The sequence below is a fragment of the Pantherophis guttatus genome, chromosome 14 (assembly GCF_059756535.1).
Source record: "Pantherophis guttatus breed Tessera chromosome 14, ASM5975653v1, whole genome shotgun sequence".
Taxonomy (NCBI): domain Eukaryota; kingdom Metazoa; phylum Chordata; class Lepidosauria; order Squamata; family Colubridae; genus Pantherophis; species Pantherophis guttatus.
Genome location: NC_142076.1, coordinates 1,044,783 through 1,065,558, shown reverse-complemented (window position 1 = coordinate 1,065,558; position 20,776 = coordinate 1,044,783). Strand labels below are relative to the sequence as shown.

Here is a 20,776-nt window from a genome sequence, read left to right as displayed (position 1 = left end):
GGGAGCAGGAAGTAGCTTCAACCTGTGGCTCTTGATGAAGCAGACCGAGTCCCCCGTGGGATTAGCTCCACCGCTTGTGAATTAGGTCGTTGCCTTATCTGGTCAGTCAAAGCCCGTGTGCGTGTGTGTATGTGTGCGTGTGTGTGTGACAAAAGACTGAGTCAGGTGGTAGTAAATATATTGGTGAGTGGTGGTGCTCCTTCTCTTGAAAGAGGTGGTACGTCCTCTTCTCAAGAAATCATCCCCATCCTCAGTTGTGAGAAACGGTCATGTCACTTTTCCAGTGCCGTTGCAACTCTGAATGGTTACTAAACATATGGCTGTAAATTGAAGGCTGCCTGTAATTCATGCCCTTATCACTAGGATCTCTAGCAGGCCTATCCCTGCCCTGCACGCAGAAGGCCTTGGGGAAACTGCAGCAGCCCTGGCTATGCACCCACAGACGCCTGCTCACAAAATGCCATCGCTGAGAGTTGTAACGACTGCCAGGGAGTTCCGGGTGCAGATCAACACTTTTAAAACCTGACATGACTCAAGGGCTGGATTTCTCCGGGTCTGCCTTCTCCAAGGTGAATCTGCTAATCCAGTGAAACGTGCTTGCACGGGATCCTTCCACCAGGGGAATGCTATTTGGAGATCCCCTGCTTAAGCCTTTCCCAGCCCATTCCCAGAGATCTGGACACCAACCACCCCTTGCGGCGTTGTTATGGTGCTTCAGAAAAGCATCTGAAGATGATTAAGGTCATCTATCCCGAATGGTGGAACACTGGACTGATTGGCTATCACTGCATACGCTGAATTTTGCCTTTAATCTTCTCTTGTTAATGCTTATAAAGCCCCGAGAGCCTCTGGGAATGAAATGGCAAAAAGTGGTAGCAATCATTATAAATGCAGGGGTCTCAGAAGCCCCGAAAGCAGAAAGTTTCCCTCGCCCCACTGCCCCCGCCCCTCCGGCAATACCTGCTTTGTCTTGTCCAGGTAGCTGTGATAGGAGATCAAAGCAGTCAAGACCGGAACCACCGCCTGGTGCAAGTCGTTCCGGGACAGCCCTTCCGAGACATCCCTCAGCCGCTCCGTCATCTTTTTATCGGTGAGCTAGGGCGAAAGAGTCACTGACTTGTGCTTTCCAAAAACAATGTTACACGAGGGAAATTGTGGATTGGAACCATGGGGGGGGCAGGCAAGCCGCTGGGCCTCTGAAGCCTTGGGGGAAGGAGACGACACTCCTCAAAACCCCTGCTGGATGAAAAATGAACTGCATTCTTCATAGAGGACGAAGGGAAAACAAATGCATGGAGAATTATCAAAGTGAACTGCATTTGATTTAAAATGTAGTTTTTGCTTGTGCTGGATCAACCCACACAGATTCTGGCCCTCAGCCTAAAACATGCTCTACAGCCCTGGATACAAACAGCCAAGACCAATTTGAAAGCTGCAGGCTAATACCTCCCCCCTCCCCCAATTCCATGCTGGCTCCCTGTCAAACACTGTAGTCATATCATGAAAATGTGTCGGGGAAGGACAGAGAGAAGCTGGGCCCCAAACAGCCAAGCCCAAATTCCCAGAGGCCCAGCACATCCTTACCATGGAGCACAGGGCAGAAGACAGCTGATCGATACTGCAAGGGGAGGTTAAGTACAGGACTTTATACTGCAGGGATTTGGGCAGCTTGTTCAGGACCTGCTTCAGCACCTTCCAGTCTGTCTCCTAAAAGGGAAGAAGAAGAAGAAGAAGAAGAAGAAGAGAGAAATTGGAGAGATGGAGGAAGAGCCCAGAAAGTGGCAGACAAGGAAGAATCCTTTTTCTATGTGAATCGAGTTGTTCATTCTCAGCATCCTAGCCATTATTTAATTACTCTGCACTTGCTATATTATTTGTTCTTGATAGCATTTCAGAACCAATATTGGCAGACAGAACATAATCCTCAAAATAAATAAATATGAGTATTACGGCATTCCTTAAACAAACAGGAATGTTGCAAACCACTGGCAATAATCCCAGCATTGATTCAAAATCTTAAACCTACTAACAATAATCCTGTAAGCTTGCCTGCCTAACTGGACATCCTTAAGATGTAGAACATAGTTGCCAGAATCTCCAAACAACAGAGCATATGTTTGGGCCAGCAAAGAGATCTGAAAATTGAAGTAAAGACATGTGAAGGGCACTGCTTTGGGGGAATGGAGTTGCAAGATACTGGGAACTTCCCAGTTCAGAACTCGGGTCTCTTCAGCACTCTCCCAAAGTTTGCTGCAAGATGACTGCAGTCTGGCCATTTATGACAACCTGTGTCTAGAAAACAGGGAAACCCACTGCGACTGGCAGAAGCTGCCTTGAACCTCCAGCCTCTGGCTTCAGTCCAATCCTGGCTGGACACCGAGAACTCAGATCAACTGGCTTTTGTGCACTTTGACTCCTCACTCACTTGCTTCAAGCACTGCAGGAGAACTCCAAAGAGGAGCGAGTAAGACAGGTGGCCTGTGCGGATGGGGGCGTTCTGAGTGGGGCCACTTGGACTTCCCGAGGGAGGGGACAGAGTGCCGGCAAGCTTTTTCTCGGGCTCCCTGCAACACAAGAGAAGAGCATCAGCATGGCCTGGTGCCCAGAGCTCCCCATTCCATTCAGAAGACCGAGCTCCTTCCAGACCATTCCAAGCAAGCTTTAGGCTAGGACAAAGAAGAAGCATTTGGGAGAAGAGGCAGCCGCTGCCCCCAACCTCTGGAAAGGGAAAGGCTGCAACCAAAAGAAACATACACCGCATCGCAGAGGCAGTAGGGGCTGAATCTCACAAGGCCGTCTTTGGTGGGGAGGCCCAGGCGGTGGAGAAGAGCATCAGCACGCAGTGAGAGCAAGAAGTCAAATACCTAAAAATGGAAAGAACAATCCAACGTAAGAGCAAGAAGGAAAAGAAAAGGGCATCGTTTCCAGTCATTCCAAGCCTAACTACATGAAAAGAGCTCCTCAGTCAAGCTAAGATTTCTGAAAAACATTTAGAAAGTATTAGATGGGCAGCAGAAAGAAATTGTCCCCACCCCCACGGGCACAGGATCCCTGCAAAAGTCAATGTCCTGCTGCATTGCTGTTAAACCTCTTTCCTCTTGTATCATCATCAGGTTCAAACCTTCACAATAAGACCCCTAAGACAGGCAAGAGGGTCACACTTAGCCTGGTCTAGGGATTCAGAAAGAGGCACCTCACCCCTTTGTTGTGACAAACTTCTTCTCAGAACTTGTAAAACCAAGACAGCTGTCTGCAAGTTCAGCAGCAATGGCCACGCAAACCATTTGCTCCCCCTTTGCTTTCTCCCTCCATCTTTTCCTGCAAATCCCTGAGTCTGGGAAGGGGTCTGAAAGAGTTTTCACCTGCAGGCGGATGCTGCTAGCAATGGGGAGGCTGTACTTGTGCTTGTAGTGGAGCTGAAGGTGATGGGCGAGCATCTCGTAGACCCGCATGGCGTGACTGGCAGGCAAGCTGTACAACTTGGTCTAAAAGGAGGAGGAGGGGAGGTTTTGTCACACTGAAACTGTTCTCTTCTACTACAAAAGCACAGAAAGAATGGCTGAGGACCATATGGAATCCTTAAAATATTCTCCTTGTAAGGGAAAAAGAAAGGGCAGGCTGGAACTTTACCTGGAAAATGACAAGTAAGCCAACGACTGCCGTCTTCACGTCTTCTAAGGAGGCCGAGTAAGAGAGCAGGTCTCTTTCTTCCAGGTCAGCAGGAGGCAGCAAAGAGTGGGAAGCCACCTTTACAGGAAGACAGCAAACAGCTTTGGTGAAGACGGCAGCCCACAATGGGGACTTCAAGGGGTGGAGATTGCCAGGCTACACCCCAGGAGCTCCGAGAGCCGCTAATGCCACCACCGAGAAGTGCTGCTGGGTAGGACGGCCAAGAGGATGGAGATGAGGGAGAGGGAGGTGAAGAGGAGACACCCCCCTTATCTGCAAGAACAAAGGCTTGGGGCCAGGAGGGACCAAACTGAGAATGGCTTATATGAGGGTGGGTCCTCACCTGATGACCGAGTGGGATTCACTTAACACTGGCAACAGACATGGCCAGTGAGGGGCAATCGTGTGATATGTTTTGCTTAACAAACACATTACTTAGTGGCAGAGTTGTAAGTCACAGTTGTGGTTGTAAAATGAGGACTCTCTGCATGGCTTATTCAATAAACAGTGCTTGGAAACATCATAGTTCAGTGCTTTGTGTACGTCCGAACTCTGTTTCAGCTAACAAGACATAGTGGAAGGGGAAGGAGCCTAAATGGGAGCTTCTAGGTGGTGGTCCAATTCCACGGCCTCAAAACAGAGTTGCGACACAATGCTGTCATTGTTACCAAAGCCTCTTAATTTTACAATGCGCACTGGACAGCCCCACCAGAAAAGCAGTGAGTCTTGAATGAACAGCAGTCTCTCTGACCCGAAGCAGGATTTGCTCTCTTGTTTCCTGGGAAGGGGCTTCATCTCCACGGTCACAGAAACTGGAGGTGAAACACGGAGTCCATACCTTCTCTATGATATCCAGCAAGCTGCTGAAGTGATGGGTATTGCAACCCTCGGCCAAGTCCACCAGCAACTGGGTGGCCAGTTTGCGAACTTGGTGGTCTTTATCTTCTGGGACATGAGACAGTTGGGAGATGACCAGATTGATCAATTCCTCCTGCAATCAGAGACAATTTCCAACTGTAACTAAAGCGGATGGATCGACAGGTTTCTATGCTGTCAGGCAAAACAATCAGGTTCGGGAGTCTTGAATTTCTAGGTCCTCAAGCAGCCATACGTCATTCGGCCTCCAGAACCAACAATCGTTTCAACACACACAACCATGAGTGTGCACTGGGATGTGCAAAAGAGGTTGGGGAACGAGGGGAAGAGAAGTTGCCAAGGAAACACTCAGATTATATGAGGTGCAGAACTCCCCAGTCACTTAGGGGTCAGGAAAAGAAGCTAAAAGAAGGATCTGCGCTAGCGGGAAGATTTTCAGACTTGCAACATTTATATCAGCCCTGTATTGTACAGGTAGTCCTTGATTTATGACAATTGAACTCAAAATTTCTGTTGCTAAGCTAGTCTGTTATTAAGTAAATTTTGTCCCATTTTATGACCTTTCCTGCCACAGTTGTTAAGTACATCAATGCAGATGTTAAGTTAGTAGCACAGTTGTTAAATGAATCTGGCTCCTCCAGAAGATCAAGAAATGTGATCGCATGACCCCAAAATACTACAAAAATATGAGTCAGTTGACAAGCGCCTGGATTTTTATCACTTCTGCCTTAATTTTTTTGTTTATAAACTATTGTTTTATCTTTCAGCAGTGTTAGTCAGCAAATGTGGCACTTTTACAACTGTTAATATTATTCCTGAGATTTTGAATTAAGCTGATTGTCAAGATCTCTGAGCACTTCACAGTAAAAATACAGCTTTCTATGATTTTAAATGCTGAACTAGTTTTCATTGACTGTTGTTTCCATTTGTGATTTTAAAAATTGTGTTCTGCTGCTTTTACTGAATCCCACGTAATATACTAAAAATCAATAGATAAATAAGTAATCATTATAAATTCACCACCTTAAATAGGAATTTGAGAAGTGCAAGCAGTGACAGGTGGGAGAAGAAGGCAGTGCATATATTCAGGGTTTCCAAAGGATTCAAGGATCATCTGATGGAAGCCAAAGAAGCAACCCAACATTTCCATTTCACTGCAGAAAAGCACTGAATCTATGAAACACATACACAAAGAAACAGGCTGTGCAGCTTCCACTGCCTTCAAAGTGAGACTAAACTTTCTGTGCCTGCTGAGGGCAGCATTCCAAAGTTCTACGGGATGACATGTGTTCCTTGAGCCCAATTTTCTGGTGGTTTCAGGGAAAAGAGGGCTAACCCTTGCAGAGGATTTTGGTATCCATTCCTTAAAATTCCTGACCTCAAAAATAGGACAGGTTTCCTTGGTTTGGGCTATCTCAGTAGGCAAAAGTCTCTGCAAGGCGTAAGTCCCTTGCCTGAAATAGTCAAAATGCATGAAGGACAGGCTGGAGAGGACCCTGTGACCTGGGGGAAGTAGGCAGCTGTCTCCAAGGGATGGGAAGGGAGCTGCCATTTTGCCCATTTTTATTAGTAACTATTTCCCGCCTTCCATTGGGGGGGGGGCGCTCTATCTGGAGGACAAATATGTTTGTTTGTTTGTTTGTTTGTTTCTAACTAATTAACATAAATGCATTGTGTTCTGGAAGTTTAGCTGGAATTTGCCAGGGACAAAACTTTTTTTGTTGCTGTTGTGAGTTTCAGCCAAAAGAAACCCCAGAGGGATCTGGAGCAATTTCCTGAGGCGAGCAGGGCAAAGACTTTTTTCCCTCTCTCTCTCTCTCCTTGTTCAGAATTAAGAGAAGGCAGTGCTGCTGTTCTTGCCTTTGTTGCCTGACTGGGGGGGGCCTGTTGCTCAAGGGCTTCAGCAGTTCCCAGTTTCCAGGCCATGACCTTCCTTCCGGATGCCTGTGTGGAAAAGGAGATGGCCTTCCACCATGGGGCAGCATAGGGGTTCTCCCAAAGTCCCTGTTCGACCTTCACTGCCTCTCCCTTCTCAACTGCCATTCCTGGGATGTGCTATTGCAAGGAAAGCTCACGGCCATGGCTCTCCCCCTGCAAAACAGACCTGCCCAGAGCAACCGGATCAGAAAATGTCCTCACCTGCATCTCTATCTTGTCCAAACACGTGTTCGGTTTGAGCGTGAACACCATTGCTTCTGTACATGGAACAATTTGCACACCAACTGTTTGTGCCTCTCTCCTCTGGGCCACAAAGCCTGACGACCTCTCTGTACAATCAGAATAAGAGGGGGACTCACCTCATAAAGCTGCCTGTTGACACTCAGCACGAAAGACAGGACGTGCAAAACCTTTATGCGAACAGCACTCCGACTCTCATTTCTAAGCAGAAAAGGTGGAGAAATAAAGTTGCTTTTCAAAAAGAAACCAAATCTACCCATGCAGCTCAAAATCTTATGGCAGCCAGCGTTGCTCAGCTTGTTAAACTATAAGCTAACTCCGGAACTCATCTGATCCTTTAGGCTAAACCAATCTTTGGTTTATTCAGTGGTGATGCGCTTCTGGGCTAACAGGACATGTTCCAATTATTTGTTATCCTAATTATAACAGTTAACTTAAAACAATATAATAATTATAGAAACACTGCCACTAATAAAAGTATGCATCAATATATAGTACATGTAGTTTTTCCATCGTAAGTTATTGCACTTATGAGATGGACCCGATTTTACAGCAATTTTTACAGCAGTCATTAAGCAAATCACTGTAATCATTAAGCAAACAATGTGGTCATTAAGCAAATCCAGTTTCCTCAATGGGCATTTTTTACCACTTTTGCCCGAAAACAGGAAAAAAAAAAAAGTCACAGGTTGCAATCACGAGATCCCACTTTGACACCTGGCACATTTACAACCAATTGCCAAGTGCCCAAATTGTGACCGGTGGAACAGGTCAAGCGTGAGTCCAGGTCGTGTCACTCTTTCCAAGGCCGTTTTAACTTTGAACCATTGTTCATTGTACCGTGATAAGGCAAGCAGTACCTGTAAATCGTTGGTTTGAATGATTTGGTGTAAACTGTGCTTTGCACTTAAGTTTCTCTCTGGGACCCAGACAACCACGACCTCAACTTCCCTATTCCCATGTGGGGATGCAGCCACAGAAATGTAAGCAATGTGCAGAACATTAGGTCCAATGCAAGGTCCACAGATGTATCTGCTGCTCAAGTGTCCCAATCCTTGACCAGCCAGCCTCTCTTTCTAGGCCCTTTAACAAAAGAAGAGGCCACCATTGCTAAGTCTCTATAATTCCACTTTGGAATCATCTGAACCAGGGAGAAATTTCTCCTAATATTTCTTCAGTTATAATATATTGGTTGGTATCAAATCATTTAGAGCAAAGTGAAAGTAAGTTTGCTACTTCAACCATACATTTGATATTCAACCCCCCACTCCCACCCCCGGTGAATGGAGCTCACAGCTACCCATTCGTCCTACCTCTCAGAGTTTTTGTTGTGGCTAGTTTGAGAGGGGACATCCATGTGAGTGGCCTTGAGCTCCCAGAGGAGAGATGGGACATTATTGCAATAAAGTAGTATTAAAACATCAGAAAAGTATGATCACGTGGGTTGGAGTCATCAATAGCTCAAAGCATAAAGCACAATGGCTGCACTCAGAAGCCGCAAACCATTCTGGTGAGCTCAATCAGGGTCCCTTCCTGACATGGTCTCCAGCAGCTCTTGGGACCCTCACCTCAACATCCTCATCTGGCAAAGCCTGGAGAGAAAAGAGGTGACGTGGAGCCACGTGGCAGTTGTTGGTCCTACCTGAAGAACCTGTCCATTAGTGCCTGGAGGTTTTGAATCCAGCCGTCCTTTGCAGGGTGGATGGACTGAGCTCGGTAGGTTATGAGGTTCAGAACCGAAGATTCCTTCCAAAAGGCAACAGAGAGACAGCAGTGAGGGGGGGGGAAAGGGATACTGGAGTTCTGAATCATTTTCATTTTAACTATCTTTTGCTTCTTATATAATTTTATATTCAGTTTTCATGCTTTTAATATTTTACATGTACACAGGCCAGAGTCCCTCTGTGAGGAATATGGGCAGTTTCTAAATTTGATAAATTAAATAAAAATAGCCTCTTATCTTTCTCCAGTAAGATCCAAACATTCTGGCTTAAAAAGCACCAAGTTTTGTTTCTTACTACTTTATAGACACATATATGCAAAAAAAATCAGGATCATGCAGAACCAATGTTAATGGTTTAGAAGAGGTGTGACTTAAATGGTGGTCTCTTCCAGTGGTAGTTAGAAAGAGGGACATGTTATCTGCCCTGCAGTTTGTAATTTAGCTTTCTTTTTTAATTCATACATAACATTAAAATTTGTTTTTTTTTAACTGAAGCATAGTTGCCATACAACTTCCTCACAGGCATCAAACCGGTTTTGGGAGAATATATAACATTTAAAATAATGGGTTTTATTGATCAGGATTGATTTAGTCATGACACAGCAGGGACAGAGAGTTAATTGATACAGAACATTTCTGTCCCCAGCAATCTAAAACTAATAGGGTTATTAGTGCTTGTAACAGATGTTTGTGTGGGTAAGAATATCGACCTTGATGTCAAGGAAAATCAAGCTTTTGATAGTGTGTGCCATACCATGTGCACCAATCAAACAGGTGGTAAGGAAGTAGGGGAACTCAGGCACAAAACAGGCTATGTAGAAAGTAAACAGGGTCAGTCAAAAAGGATTCAATTGTCTATACACCAACGCACAGAGTATGAGGAATACAAAGGGTGAATTAGAAATTCAAGTAAGTAAGGGCAGATATGATATTGCTGCCATTACGGAAACTTGATAACATAGAAAAATGTGGGTTAGACAGCATCACCACCAGATGGATTCGTAACTGGCTGACCAACCGCACTCAACGTGTAGTCCTCAATGGAACTGCATCTACATGGAGGGAAGTATTCAGTGGAGTACCTAAAGGCTGTTTTAGACCCAGTACTCTTCAACATCTTCATCAATGATTTGGATGAGGGGATAGATGCAGTGGTGGGATTCAATTTTTTTTATTACTGGTTCTGTGGGCATGGCTTGATGGGCATGGCAGGGGAAGGATACTGTAAAATCTCCATTCCCTTCCCATTCCAGGGGAAGGTTACTGCAAAATCCTCATTTCCTCCCGATCAGCTGGGACTCGGGAGGCAGAGAATAGATGGGGGTGGGGCCAGTCAGAGGTAGTATTTACTGGTTCTCCAAACTACTCAAAATTTCCGCTACCGGTTCTCCAGAACTGGTCAGAACCTGCTGAATATCACCTCTGGATAGATGGGATACTCATCAAATCTGCAGGAGACACCCAGCTGGCAGGAATAGCCAACACTCCAGAAGTTAGGCTTAAGATACAGAAGGATCTTGACAGACTTGAACATTGAGCGCTATCTAATAAAATGTAATTCAATGGTGAAAAAAGTAAGGTTCTACACTTAGGCAAAAAAACCCTAATGCACAAGTATAGTATAGGTGGTACCTGGCTCAATAGTAACTATGAGAGAGATCTTGGAGCCCTAGTGAACAATCACTTAAATATGAGCCAGTAGTGTACAGCAGCTGCCAAAAAAGCCAACACTGTTCTAGGCTGCATTAACAGAGGGATAGAATCAAGATCACATGAAGTGTTAATACCACTTTATAATGCCTTGGTAAGGCCACACTTGGAATACTGCATCCAGTTTTGGTCGCCCGATGTAAAAAAGATGTTGGGATTCCAGAAAAAGTGCAGAGAAGAGCAACAAAGATGATTAGGGGACTGAAGGCTAAAACATATGAAGAATGGTTGCTGGAATTGGTTCTAGTTTAATGAAAAGGACTAGGGGTGACATGATAACAGTGTTCCAGTATCTCAGGGGTCGCCATGAAAAAGAGGGAGTCAAGCTATTCTTCAAAGCACCAGAGGGCAGGATGAGAAACAATGGATGGAAACTAATCAAGGAGAGAAGCAACCTGGAATTAAGGAGAAACTTCCTAACAGTGAGAACAATTAAGCAGTGGAACAACTTGCCTCCAGAAGTTGTGAATGCTCCAACACTGGAAGTTTTGGGCAACCATTTGTCTGAAACAGTATAGGGCTGTGATGGCGAACCTATGGCATGTGTGCCATAGGTGGTATGCGGAGCCATTTCTGCGGGCACGTGAGCCAACGCCCAGGTCAGCTCCAGCGCACATGCTCGCACGCCTCCCGCCAGCCAGCTGATTTTCGGGTCTCTGCCAGGAGACGTGCATGAAAAAGAAAAATACACCCTCTTCGAGTTCTATGGTTTCATGTATCAGACAGAGTAAAAATAATCTGGTCCTTAGCAGTTCTTGAAAGTTCTTGAAATACAATGTCAGATGAACAACAATTTCACACATTTTTTCTCTTGAGTGCGATCTGACCTTGGGGTTTGCTGGGACATCCACTCCTGGAAGACTGCCTTGAATGTTTTCCCCTCATGAATAAGCTTCCTCTCTGTAGAATGATGGGCTTTAGATTATCTGGAAATAGCCTTTATAATCCTTCCCAGATTGATGGGCAGCACCAATTGCTTCTCAGGAAATCATTTCTGATGTCCTTCTTCTTTGGCATTGTATGAACACACACCTCAATGTTGGGGACCAGCAAACTCCTAAAGCTTTGGCTTTTCTAGAGGTTGTCACAATTGCTGATGCTCAGTTGATCAAAGGCACCAGATTAGCAACTCCTGGCTGCTACTTAGCCTCCTCATACCTATGGAAGCAGTCAGGGTGTACTCAAGTTTTCACACAAAGCTTCTCCACTTTCTTTTTGTAAAATAATGACATCGTATAAAATGCCATGTGTTGTTCTTCATCTGAGGTTGTATTTACCTATTTTAAAGAACTGCTGAGGACCAGATGATTTGTACTATGTTCTGATACATAAAACTATAGAACTCAAAAAAACTCCATAGACATAGAACTCAAAGAGGGTGTACTGTAGTCCTCAATTTATGTCCATAATTGAGGCCAAAATTTATATTGCTAAGCAAGACATTTGGTCTCTTGGTGACTGAGTTAAGAAGACAAAATATTTTATTCAGGTGGGATGTCCCAGTGGGTATAATACTGAGATATCAAGGAGTAAGATATCAGTTAAATACTGTTGAAAAAGCGGAAGAATTTTATCATAAGGTACTTAAAAAGCAAAATCAACAAGAGACAGAAATTCAAGAAAAGCAGAAGGAGATGGAGACAATGAAGAAACAACAAGTTAAAGAGGTCTCCACAGATGAGCCGCTTTTGGATTCTCTTTCAGAGGTCTCAGCTGGATTATTTAATATAAGAGAGGCGGTTCCGGACCCTAATGCAATGATTTGTCAAGCCACAAACCAGCATGGAAGTCAATCAGTTGATATACAATTTACAGAACCAGAAAGATCTCAGCCACAAAAGCAAACACAACAGGATCAAGTTATACATCAGCAAAACCAAATAGTTGACACACAACCTACAGAAAGGAATTTAGGATGGAGATCCAACCCACAAAAAGTCAAGAAAAGAAGAAGTAGGTCTCACAAACATAAAAACTTTTAAACTAAACAACAGTGTAATGCCAGTTACTTATGAGAGGACTGAATATACAAAAAGATAATTGGCAAAGTATTGGTTTATTTTATCCTGAGGATAGGGCAGATCTCTGCAGTCCTGAATTATTTTGGGATGTGAAAAAGGCCTTAAATCGAATGGTTGGAAATATCTTGTTTGTTTTTTGGATTTCCGGATAAATATATTACGTGTATGCTGAGTTATATGGCAAGAGATCTACTGGATTGGGGCACGAAGAAGATCTGGTTGTTACCCTATTATGATGGTTGGAACTAATAATCTGGATAAAAGACACCTCCATAAATATTATATGGAATATAATTATAAAGTCACTCGGGTGGTTGTCGGGGTTTTTTTTTTTTTCTCTCTTCCAATATGAAGATATTTGTTACTGATGGGGGCAGATGGTAATTGAAGATACTGAAAATACTGTTGGAATAAGGATGCGATGTTACCCTAACATGGGCGATGGAGTTTATCATCCAGTTGAAAGATATTACAGAAGATGCTATATGGATTACAAGCTTAAAGTCTTTTTCTTTTAGGATTTTATTTACATAAGGGAATATTTTTCTAGGGGAGTGGGCAGAAGAATAAAGATATTAATTATGGTAATTTTGTAGGAAAGTGGGTGGAGATAGGTTAGGTTATGGATTGTTTAGTTTAAAGAAAAGGGATATTATGTTTAGATGTGAATATATGTAATGAAGGGGGGGAAGGAAATGGGTAGCTGAACTGAATAAGTGTTAAATTAGGATTTATTGAATAGTCTTAGAGTGGAAGTATGCTATGAAATGTTATATCGTATGGGGGGTAGTAAAAGGGTAGATCACGAGCAGAAATTGTTAAATTGGGAGATATAATAATATTATTATGTTAAATCAGGAGTTATTAGACATTGTTATAATAGAATGTCACTTTGAAATGCATATTATAGCATAGTATAAGGGGGGTATGATAATTTTATTAGAAAGAAAGGGTCAGTATATGGAGATGGAGTAAGTGGATAGTCAAGCATGATATAATCTGTTATGAATTTGGGTTTTATTATGAAGAAGTCAAAGGGGAAGGGGGGGTGAGGGGGGTTAGGGAGGAGGGGGGGAAAAGGGGGAAAAATCTGTATTTGAAAAACTTTTTCAATAAAAAAAAAGACATCTGTGAAGTGATTTTTGTTCCATTTTACATTACATTATAACATTAAGAATGAAAACCAAAATGTGCAAGAACCAATGAACTATTAAAAGCCTTATTAACTGGGATTCTATATTGGGTGAGAAACAAGGTTAAGTTAGTAACACAGCTTCCCCATTGACTCTGCATGTTAGGTCACAAAAAGTGATTATATGACTCCGGGACACTGCAACCATCAATATGAACCAATTGCCACGTGTACGAATTTTGGTCACATGACCATGGGGATACTACAATGGTCGTTAAGTGTGAAAAATGGTCGTAAGTACCATTGTTAACTTTGAACAGTCACAAAACGAATGGTTGTAAGCTGGGTACTACCTGACTGTTCTTTTCTACATGACTGTAGCAAACAATGCATGCTAATGCCATCCAAGACTCCTCAGCTGGCTTTTACCGCTCAGAGGGCCTGGAAGACCATTTAGGAGTGCATTAAATAAGCAACGGTGTGAAGGAGCACTTTCGGGCCGAATAAAATGACTCAAAGGGATCACTTGAGGGGAACATTTCCCACCCAAAGCCTTACAGGCCTTCGGTCAGCACATCGCTCCACAAGTTCGAAGTATCTCTCTTTGGAGCCGTGGAAGTCGTTCTGGTCACACAGCTCCTCAACTGTAGTCAACAAATCGTGGACAATGGATTTCAGCTCCTGGCTTTCCAAAGTCTAGAAGGCAGAAGGAAAAAAAACATCTTATTTCAACACTGTCTAGCAGAGCTGCTTTCATTAACCCTGGTGCCTAAGAATGGGAGGAAAATGCACCTTCTTCCTAGCTGCTGTTCATAAACCAAACTATTAGACTTGTGACTCAACTAATTTCCCCCTAGCAATTATTTAATCAAGAGCCTCTATTTCTGTGAGAGTTACAGATGCAGGAACAGGTGTAGACTGCTGGACCTTCAAGAAAGAAGCAAACTTCCAGTCGGAAAGCAGGAACAGACAAGAGCAGTTGCATTTGAGAGTAAGGAGGGTCTCCGGAATCCTTGTGTTGTAACTTTTTACCTTCCTGATAATAAATATTATTAATCTGAGTTTCTAGTCTTATTCTGTGGATTAACTATTCCAAATCTAGACAACTAATAGATAGTTCAGGGTTACTCACGTCATGATTTCCTCAAGGAAAGGATAACCGCATTCCAAGCAATGCGCCCTAGTTTAAATATGTCACTTATTTGTGCATTACAGATAACACGACCCATTTGGTCCCCTAAATAGCCGGTTTGGTGCATGAAGCCAATCCCATGCATTTTGGCTGTTTAGGTTCATGCATGAAATGAGATACAGGTATTTCAAGTAGAAAGTGACGTGGGGCTATTTTGGGCAAGAGAAATTGGTGGAGAAAGAAATAGGAGGTGGTAAGATGCCATGCTCACCAGTAGTGGCTGGGATGGGGGAACAAGAGAAAAGGAGAGGGGGCACTGGAAAGATCAAGGGGGCAGGCAGGCAGGGATGTTGAGAATTGCTGAGGAAAGGAGGGCTGATGGGACATCAGCCTTGTCTGTCTGCTTCTGGGATTTTGTGTGTTCTGAAACTCAGAACTGAAAGCTCCCAGTGCCCCTTCTGCCAAACTGTGGCTGGACTGAAATGGTTGGGAAGGACTTCTGGAATGCTTGGTTTGCCCCAAATTCCAAACACCACAGCTTTTCCTTTTCATGCACACCCATATTGCACACCATAAAACTGTATGGTATTACCCATGCCAGCAAAAGGACAGAGGTGGCATCTAATTTTCTGGGCTTAGTTTTGATCAATCTTGAAGAGAAAGAGCCCCTCAAAGAAAAGGAGGAGAAAAGCAACAGAATGCACAAAAATACAGGCGGTTGTAAGAACAACCTCCAATCCACACAGACCAGAAGTTCACAATCTGGTCAGCTGCACAGCAAAATCTGCTCCACCAGGAGGGCATCTAAAACAGGCAGGGCACCAACCTGCAGCTGCTCGACCAGCCGCTGCATGATATCCAAAAGGACGTCCCAAGTGACTGCCTGGAGGTCCTTGCCATACTTCTTGATCAGCCTTGTTATGGAGAGAACGATTTCGTAAGACACGATGGCATTGGGGGCTGACATGGCCTAGAAGGAAAAGCCCCAGTCAAGGAAAGAGCTGGTGAGTAGAAGCAGCGCCTGAACCCTCCCCAGAATGGCCCCTTCCCTCTTGAATTTTAGGAAGACGATGGTGGTGGCACCCTTCTGCTGAGCTCAGGGGGAAGACAGAGCACAAGTGGTTGACTCTACTTAGGGATTTTTATACATGTGCCATTTTTACATTTTATTATTATGTAGCTGCTTTCATCAGTATTATTTAAATCCAAAAGCGGCATCATTTTTTGTATTTTTGTTGGCCATAAACCATCTAAAGTCTGGGAAGAAAGTGGTATACATATTTTATAATAAAATTAAGAAATATTTTTCATTTTAAACCTATGTTCTAAAACAAGGGTGTCAAACTCAAGGCCCAGGGGCTGAATCCAGCCCATGGAGTGCTTAGATCTGGCCCGGGGGGCCGTGCTGGAAACAATGAAGGACCAACCCGTGCGGCCCTCAATGAAATCGAGTTTGACACCCTTGTTCTAAAACATATTTTATAGTAAAATGAATAACAAATCTAAGTAGCAAACAAATGCTAGTGTTGTGCAAGTAGGACTCCAAGCCAGCAGCTGCTCTGAGTACAACTGGATGTTTGTGAAAAGTTGCAACCAAGAGAGGAATCCAGGTGCTTATAGCTTCCTCGGACTCCTGCTCACTCAAAGCTCTTATGAGGCTCCATATCTGGGATGTAAGCAACTCTGAAGACACTAAGAAGAGGACCTTGTATTTATCTCTGAAGCAACTCCCTCCCCAGTTCCCCTTCTCCAGCATTACTCCACCCTTCCTCCAAGGAGTTCAGGGATCTCTAAAAGATTCCCCTTACCCAAATTGTATCCTAGTTGCTGATCTGCAGGTAGGCAAGGCAACTAATCCTCAACCAGCAGTGAATATTCAGTGAACTTTGCATCTAAACTAGGACCAGAATGTCACTTGCCTTGCTATCGAGAACCCATGGCAGCCTTTGCAAGCGGGGAACTTTGGGAAGAGTTGGGCCAACTACCATGAAGGCTCTGGTTTATGGTTGTGCTGCATTTGGAACTATTCGGAATATAATCTAATACATCTGGAGGACCCAAGTTTGGGGAGGCAACTCTACGCCATCCTGTTTCAAACCCTTTTCAGGGTTTCACGTTTACCTTCAGGAAAGATGGCAGCACGGATGTTGGTGAATTTTTGAGAGACTGCAGTCTGTGTGCTCCCCACAAGGCCATCCCCACAAAGAAGACAGCTCCCCTCAGGAGGACAGCATCTGCCATGTAAGTCCTGAAAACAGAGAACAGTGGCAAGTATGCCTAATCTTCTTCACAAAAGTCTGCACAAGAACAACAGGTCCCAGATTTTGTACATTTCCTACGTCAAGATGAAACAACATTTCATTTTTGGTGGCACCCAACCATCTCTCTGCTTCCAAGGTAGTCCTTCAATGTGCCACAACTAAGGCTTGCTCCCATCCCTGAGAAAGACATGCAGCCACATACCTATCCTCCATGATCCGACACATGTTATAAATGGCACTATGACCCAGGTGAGTTCCCAACAGATTCCGCATGAGCTGAAGGACAAATAAGGGCTTTCTGTTAAGTGTACAGAATCCCAAGAATTCTACACAGAAAGCACTATACATTTTGCAACAAAGAAATGAGGGCAGCACCAAGCCTGATGACAAATTCTCCAATAGAAATTTAATCAAACTGTATAACATTTATATCAATTCTGTACTGTATGGTAGATAATTTGGCATACTGTCTTCTAAAAGGTCACCCAAACATTTTCAATGTAAAATTCCTGCTCTTTAAAGCACAGATAGGTGGGTTGAATTTCATATGTTTTTCTGATGTAAAGCAACCAGTAAAGGACTGATCTGTAAGTGGCAAAGCCAAAAACTTGGGGGGAAAACCTTGGGAGGAGGGGTGCTCGAAGAATTCTGAGCGAAAGCCACTCTTCAGGCCTTCTACCTGCCAACCTGACAGCTCCAAAAAGGGAAGACAAGAGATCCAACTTTTCAGGTCTACTCTGCCTTATCCCAAATATTTTGTATGGAAGCTCTAATAGGGCATCAAGCCAAAAAGGAGGCTGTTTGAAACCCCTCCCCCTTCTTCTTCCATGTGGCCCTAGAAAATATTTGCTCCCATCCTAGATCTCAAAGCAACTTTCTCTGAAGAATAGAAGGATCTGGGCATGTTTGCCTGGAGATAAGAACATTACCAGATCAGAATATTACTTGGTTCACACATCCACATGACTGAATTTGCTGTTTGGGATTGAATTTGCCTTATTCAACTCAACCTACTTATAAAAATAGCACTAAGCATAAACAAAGCACGTTATGGCTTAGTATATGACATGAACTAGACTAGTATACCAGGGCTTGCTTAACATTAAATAAGCCCACAACCCAAACAGATTCTGGCCTGGTTGATAGGTGAACCCAGCTGTAGGTTCCTTAAACTCCCCCCCCCCCACCCACCCCCAAAAATCCATGCTGCTGCTGCTGCTGCATTTTTCTCCTGCTGCCCAGGACTCAGCTGCTCCCTGCTCTGAGCCCAGGAGAAAGGCCTCACCTTCCAGCAGGGCTCACAGAGCTCCTTCACGTTGATGGTCCAGCACAAGGTGATGATGAACATCGGGAGGATTTCAGAAGGCAGGCAATTATAACACACCACAGCATCCAACACCTGCAGGGAAACCTTGAGGGAAAAGATTGGGGTGAGGAGAAATGATTTCTGTATTTCATTTCTATTCTGTCTCAGCAAAAATACAAATGACTGAAGCAAACCAGGCAGGCAATTGATAAAAGCAAGCTAGGGCTGAGGGAGCAGCAAGCAAACTATCAGTATTACCGCCATCTGAGCAAAGGCTACAGTGCATGCAGTTCAGACATGGGCCCGTGTCATTCTGGTGCCCCTTCCCAGACCTCTAGCCAAGGACACAAGCTGCCAGCCACAAAATGACCCAGTGCATGAAGACCCGGGTACAAGCAGGCTTCCAACTGCCCCGCCATGAGATGCTGGTGGGCAGACCCAATTCTGTGGCTGCAACAGCAACTTGCAGGCAGGGAGGTTGATGGCCAACTGAGCAGGAGGAGGAGGGATGGGTTGGAAGATGTTGAGGGAGAAAGAAACAGAATCCAAGTCTCATTGTCCCAACGCAGACCTGTTCCTATTTTTAAGGGCCCTTTTTATCTTGCCCACGTTTATGTCACTACTCACCTTAATGTCAACTGCAGAAGAGGTCTGAATGCACAAGGCACAAATCATGCTAAAGGAAAGGAAAATCTGGTTAAGGGTGTTGGTTGGCTGGCTTTGTTCACTGAACCTCCTGGGCAGAAATCTTAAATGTACAACTTGAGCCTGCCAGAAACACCCCCCCCCCAAAAAAAAACCAGGCTCAGGTATGTGAAGAGAACTTGTTCTGACCAAATTCTCCATTAGTTTATGGCTAATGGCTCCCTTGGGCTGCCACCTCAATTAACTCAGTGCTTGAACTGATACTGATATACTTTCTCCACAACCCAGCCAGCAAAAGAACATGGCTCTACCATGATTATCATTTCAGAGCAACCTCCTCCAAACCAGTTTGTCTAGATACAATTGGGACCACAGAATCCAGAATTCCACACTAATCATGCTTCCTTATAAGCAAGGGAAGATCTAAAATTTGCCTTACTAGACCATGCCAGCAATGTAGTCATCCAAGTAACAGCTGTTGAATTTCACTAAGTTGATCAACACCAACAGAAACTCTGAAGTCAAACCAACTTTCATCCACTGAAGAACAAATTCAGCTGAAAGAAGCAGCAACAAGAAAAGGGAGAACATACCAGATGCTGAACTGCAGAAAACATTCTATACAAATGACGGTCAATAGCTCTAGCTTCAAAAATTCCCCAGAGAGGCCCTTCCTTGTAAGACCAGGAGGAAAAACCTCGCTGGATCAGACCAGAAGCTCAAAAGAGATGATGAGTTTTGGTCACCCCCTTCTCAGTGCAAAAATCTACTGTGGAAAAAGGGGACTTACCTAGTTCCTCTTCCAAGTACGTTATGTGTTTTCCGTTATCAGTCAGTGCCTTGAATACCTCAAGCCGCTCATGTAGGTCTTCATTAGATGGATAATCTTTAATCACTCTAAAAAAATGAGCTCGGAGAATCCCCAGCCTTTCACCCTTAAGGATAAAAGAATTGCCTTAAGTAAGGGGCATACATTCTTTAAAAGGATGATTCCTTCTAGTACAGGTGCTTGGTAATGCAACTTACCTGTCCCAGAATAATTGCCTGCAGCAGATGGAGGACAGCATGCCGTGCCTCGGGTGGTCGATCTGGCTGCAGCATATCAGCTACCGCTTTCCAAATAGCTTCCACTGCATGCTATTGGAGCACAGAAACATTCAGAGATACTTGGTTTATTCAGCTAAAATTGCATCAATCATTGCATCAGTCATAAATGTAGATCCAACAGCAAACATCTGCCTATTAGGAAACTGTGACATTTGTATCTTAACATCACAGGGTTAGTTTCTGATTTAATTATTTTTCTAGGTCCTGTTCTAATCCTAACAGAAACATTCATGTCTTTTTTTTAACATTTTCTGTTCTGCTTCAAAGTAAATGGATGCTCCCTCACCAGAATATTGTAAGATAGGAACCAAACACTGTAGAATTTCAGATCATGTCTATTCTCAAATTAACAGCTTCTTTCTGACATTCTCTTCCAATGCCATATAACTACCCCAAGGCAGGTCACCTTGAGCAGAAATGAATAAAAATATCTACTTTCAAAAGAAAAAAAAATCATGAGTCAGTTTTGCTTTCCTGTGATTTATTTAAACCTCAAATTTGCTCTATCTCCTTTTCTACTGGGGAAGGCAAAGAGAAATTCTCTGGCTTAGCAACCCAGGTTCCCACCCTCCATTCATCCCAAACCCTCTATACAGTAAATGCTGAGCCATGCAGGATGTGCAGTTCAGCAACAATGGAGTGGATGCTTATATATCAGGCATTTCTTTATCCAAAGAGCACGCTCACCAAAGAGCCCTGCATACTCACCTCTTCAAACTTTTTAGTTTTTGCCACCTCACAGATTTGTCCGATTGCTTTTATCCGATTGTTTAAGCCACATTCTATGCTCAGTTCCTGAAAGACAAGTGCAGGCTTAGAACTGCACAAGCAGCAGCAGGTTCACAGACAGGACGGTGGCTCTACCTGTCTGGCCACATCAAGCACTGAAGAACCAGGATTAGCACTTCCTGGTTAAATATTCTTATGCAAAGATTCACATTTTTTAGATAAGGGGAAAACCTGGCCTTCCTTGCTCACGCACCATCCTCTATATTAATTTTCTTTTCTGGCATCTA

The 20,776-nt window shown here is 43.8% G+C and overlaps 1 protein-coding gene across 6 annotated transcripts in view; it reads right to left on the bottom strand.

The window, feature by feature from the left end:
* Positions 1-20,776, bottom strand: part of TSC2 (TSC complex subunit 2) — a 52,937-nt gene that overhangs the window by 28,528 nt on the left and 3,633 nt on the right. For all 6 annotated transcript variants that reach the window (XM_034420655.3, XM_034420656.3, XM_034420657.3 and 3 more), the window contains exons 3-21: positions 20,469-20,555; positions 19,680-19,790; positions 19,444-19,588; positions 19,093-19,210; positions 18,636-18,684; positions 17,988-18,113; positions 16,905-16,978; positions 16,563-16,689; positions 15,268-15,411; positions 13,868-14,005; positions 8,366-8,469; positions 6,843-6,924; positions 4,508-4,660; positions 3,631-3,747; positions 3,363-3,485; positions 2,755-2,864; positions 2,426-2,564; positions 1,585-1,707; positions 961-1,095 (exon numbers count right to left, since the gene is read on the bottom strand). In XM_034420655.3, coding sequence (XP_034276546.2) covers positions 961-1,095; positions 1,585-1,707; positions 2,426-2,564; positions 2,755-2,864; positions 3,363-3,485; positions 3,631-3,747; positions 4,508-4,660; positions 6,843-6,924; positions 8,366-8,469; positions 13,868-14,005; positions 15,268-15,411; positions 16,563-16,689; positions 16,905-16,978; positions 17,988-18,113; positions 18,636-18,684; positions 19,093-19,210; positions 19,444-19,588; positions 19,680-19,790; positions 20,469-20,555 — 2,205 coding nt within the window. The remainder of the gene's footprint in view (positions 1-960; positions 1,096-1,584; positions 1,708-2,425; positions 2,565-2,754; positions 2,865-3,362; positions 3,486-3,630; positions 3,748-4,507; positions 4,661-6,842; positions 6,925-8,365; positions 8,470-13,867; positions 14,006-15,267; positions 15,412-16,562; positions 16,690-16,904; positions 16,979-17,987; positions 18,114-18,635; positions 18,685-19,092; positions 19,211-19,443; positions 19,589-19,679; positions 19,791-20,468; positions 20,556-20,776) is intronic.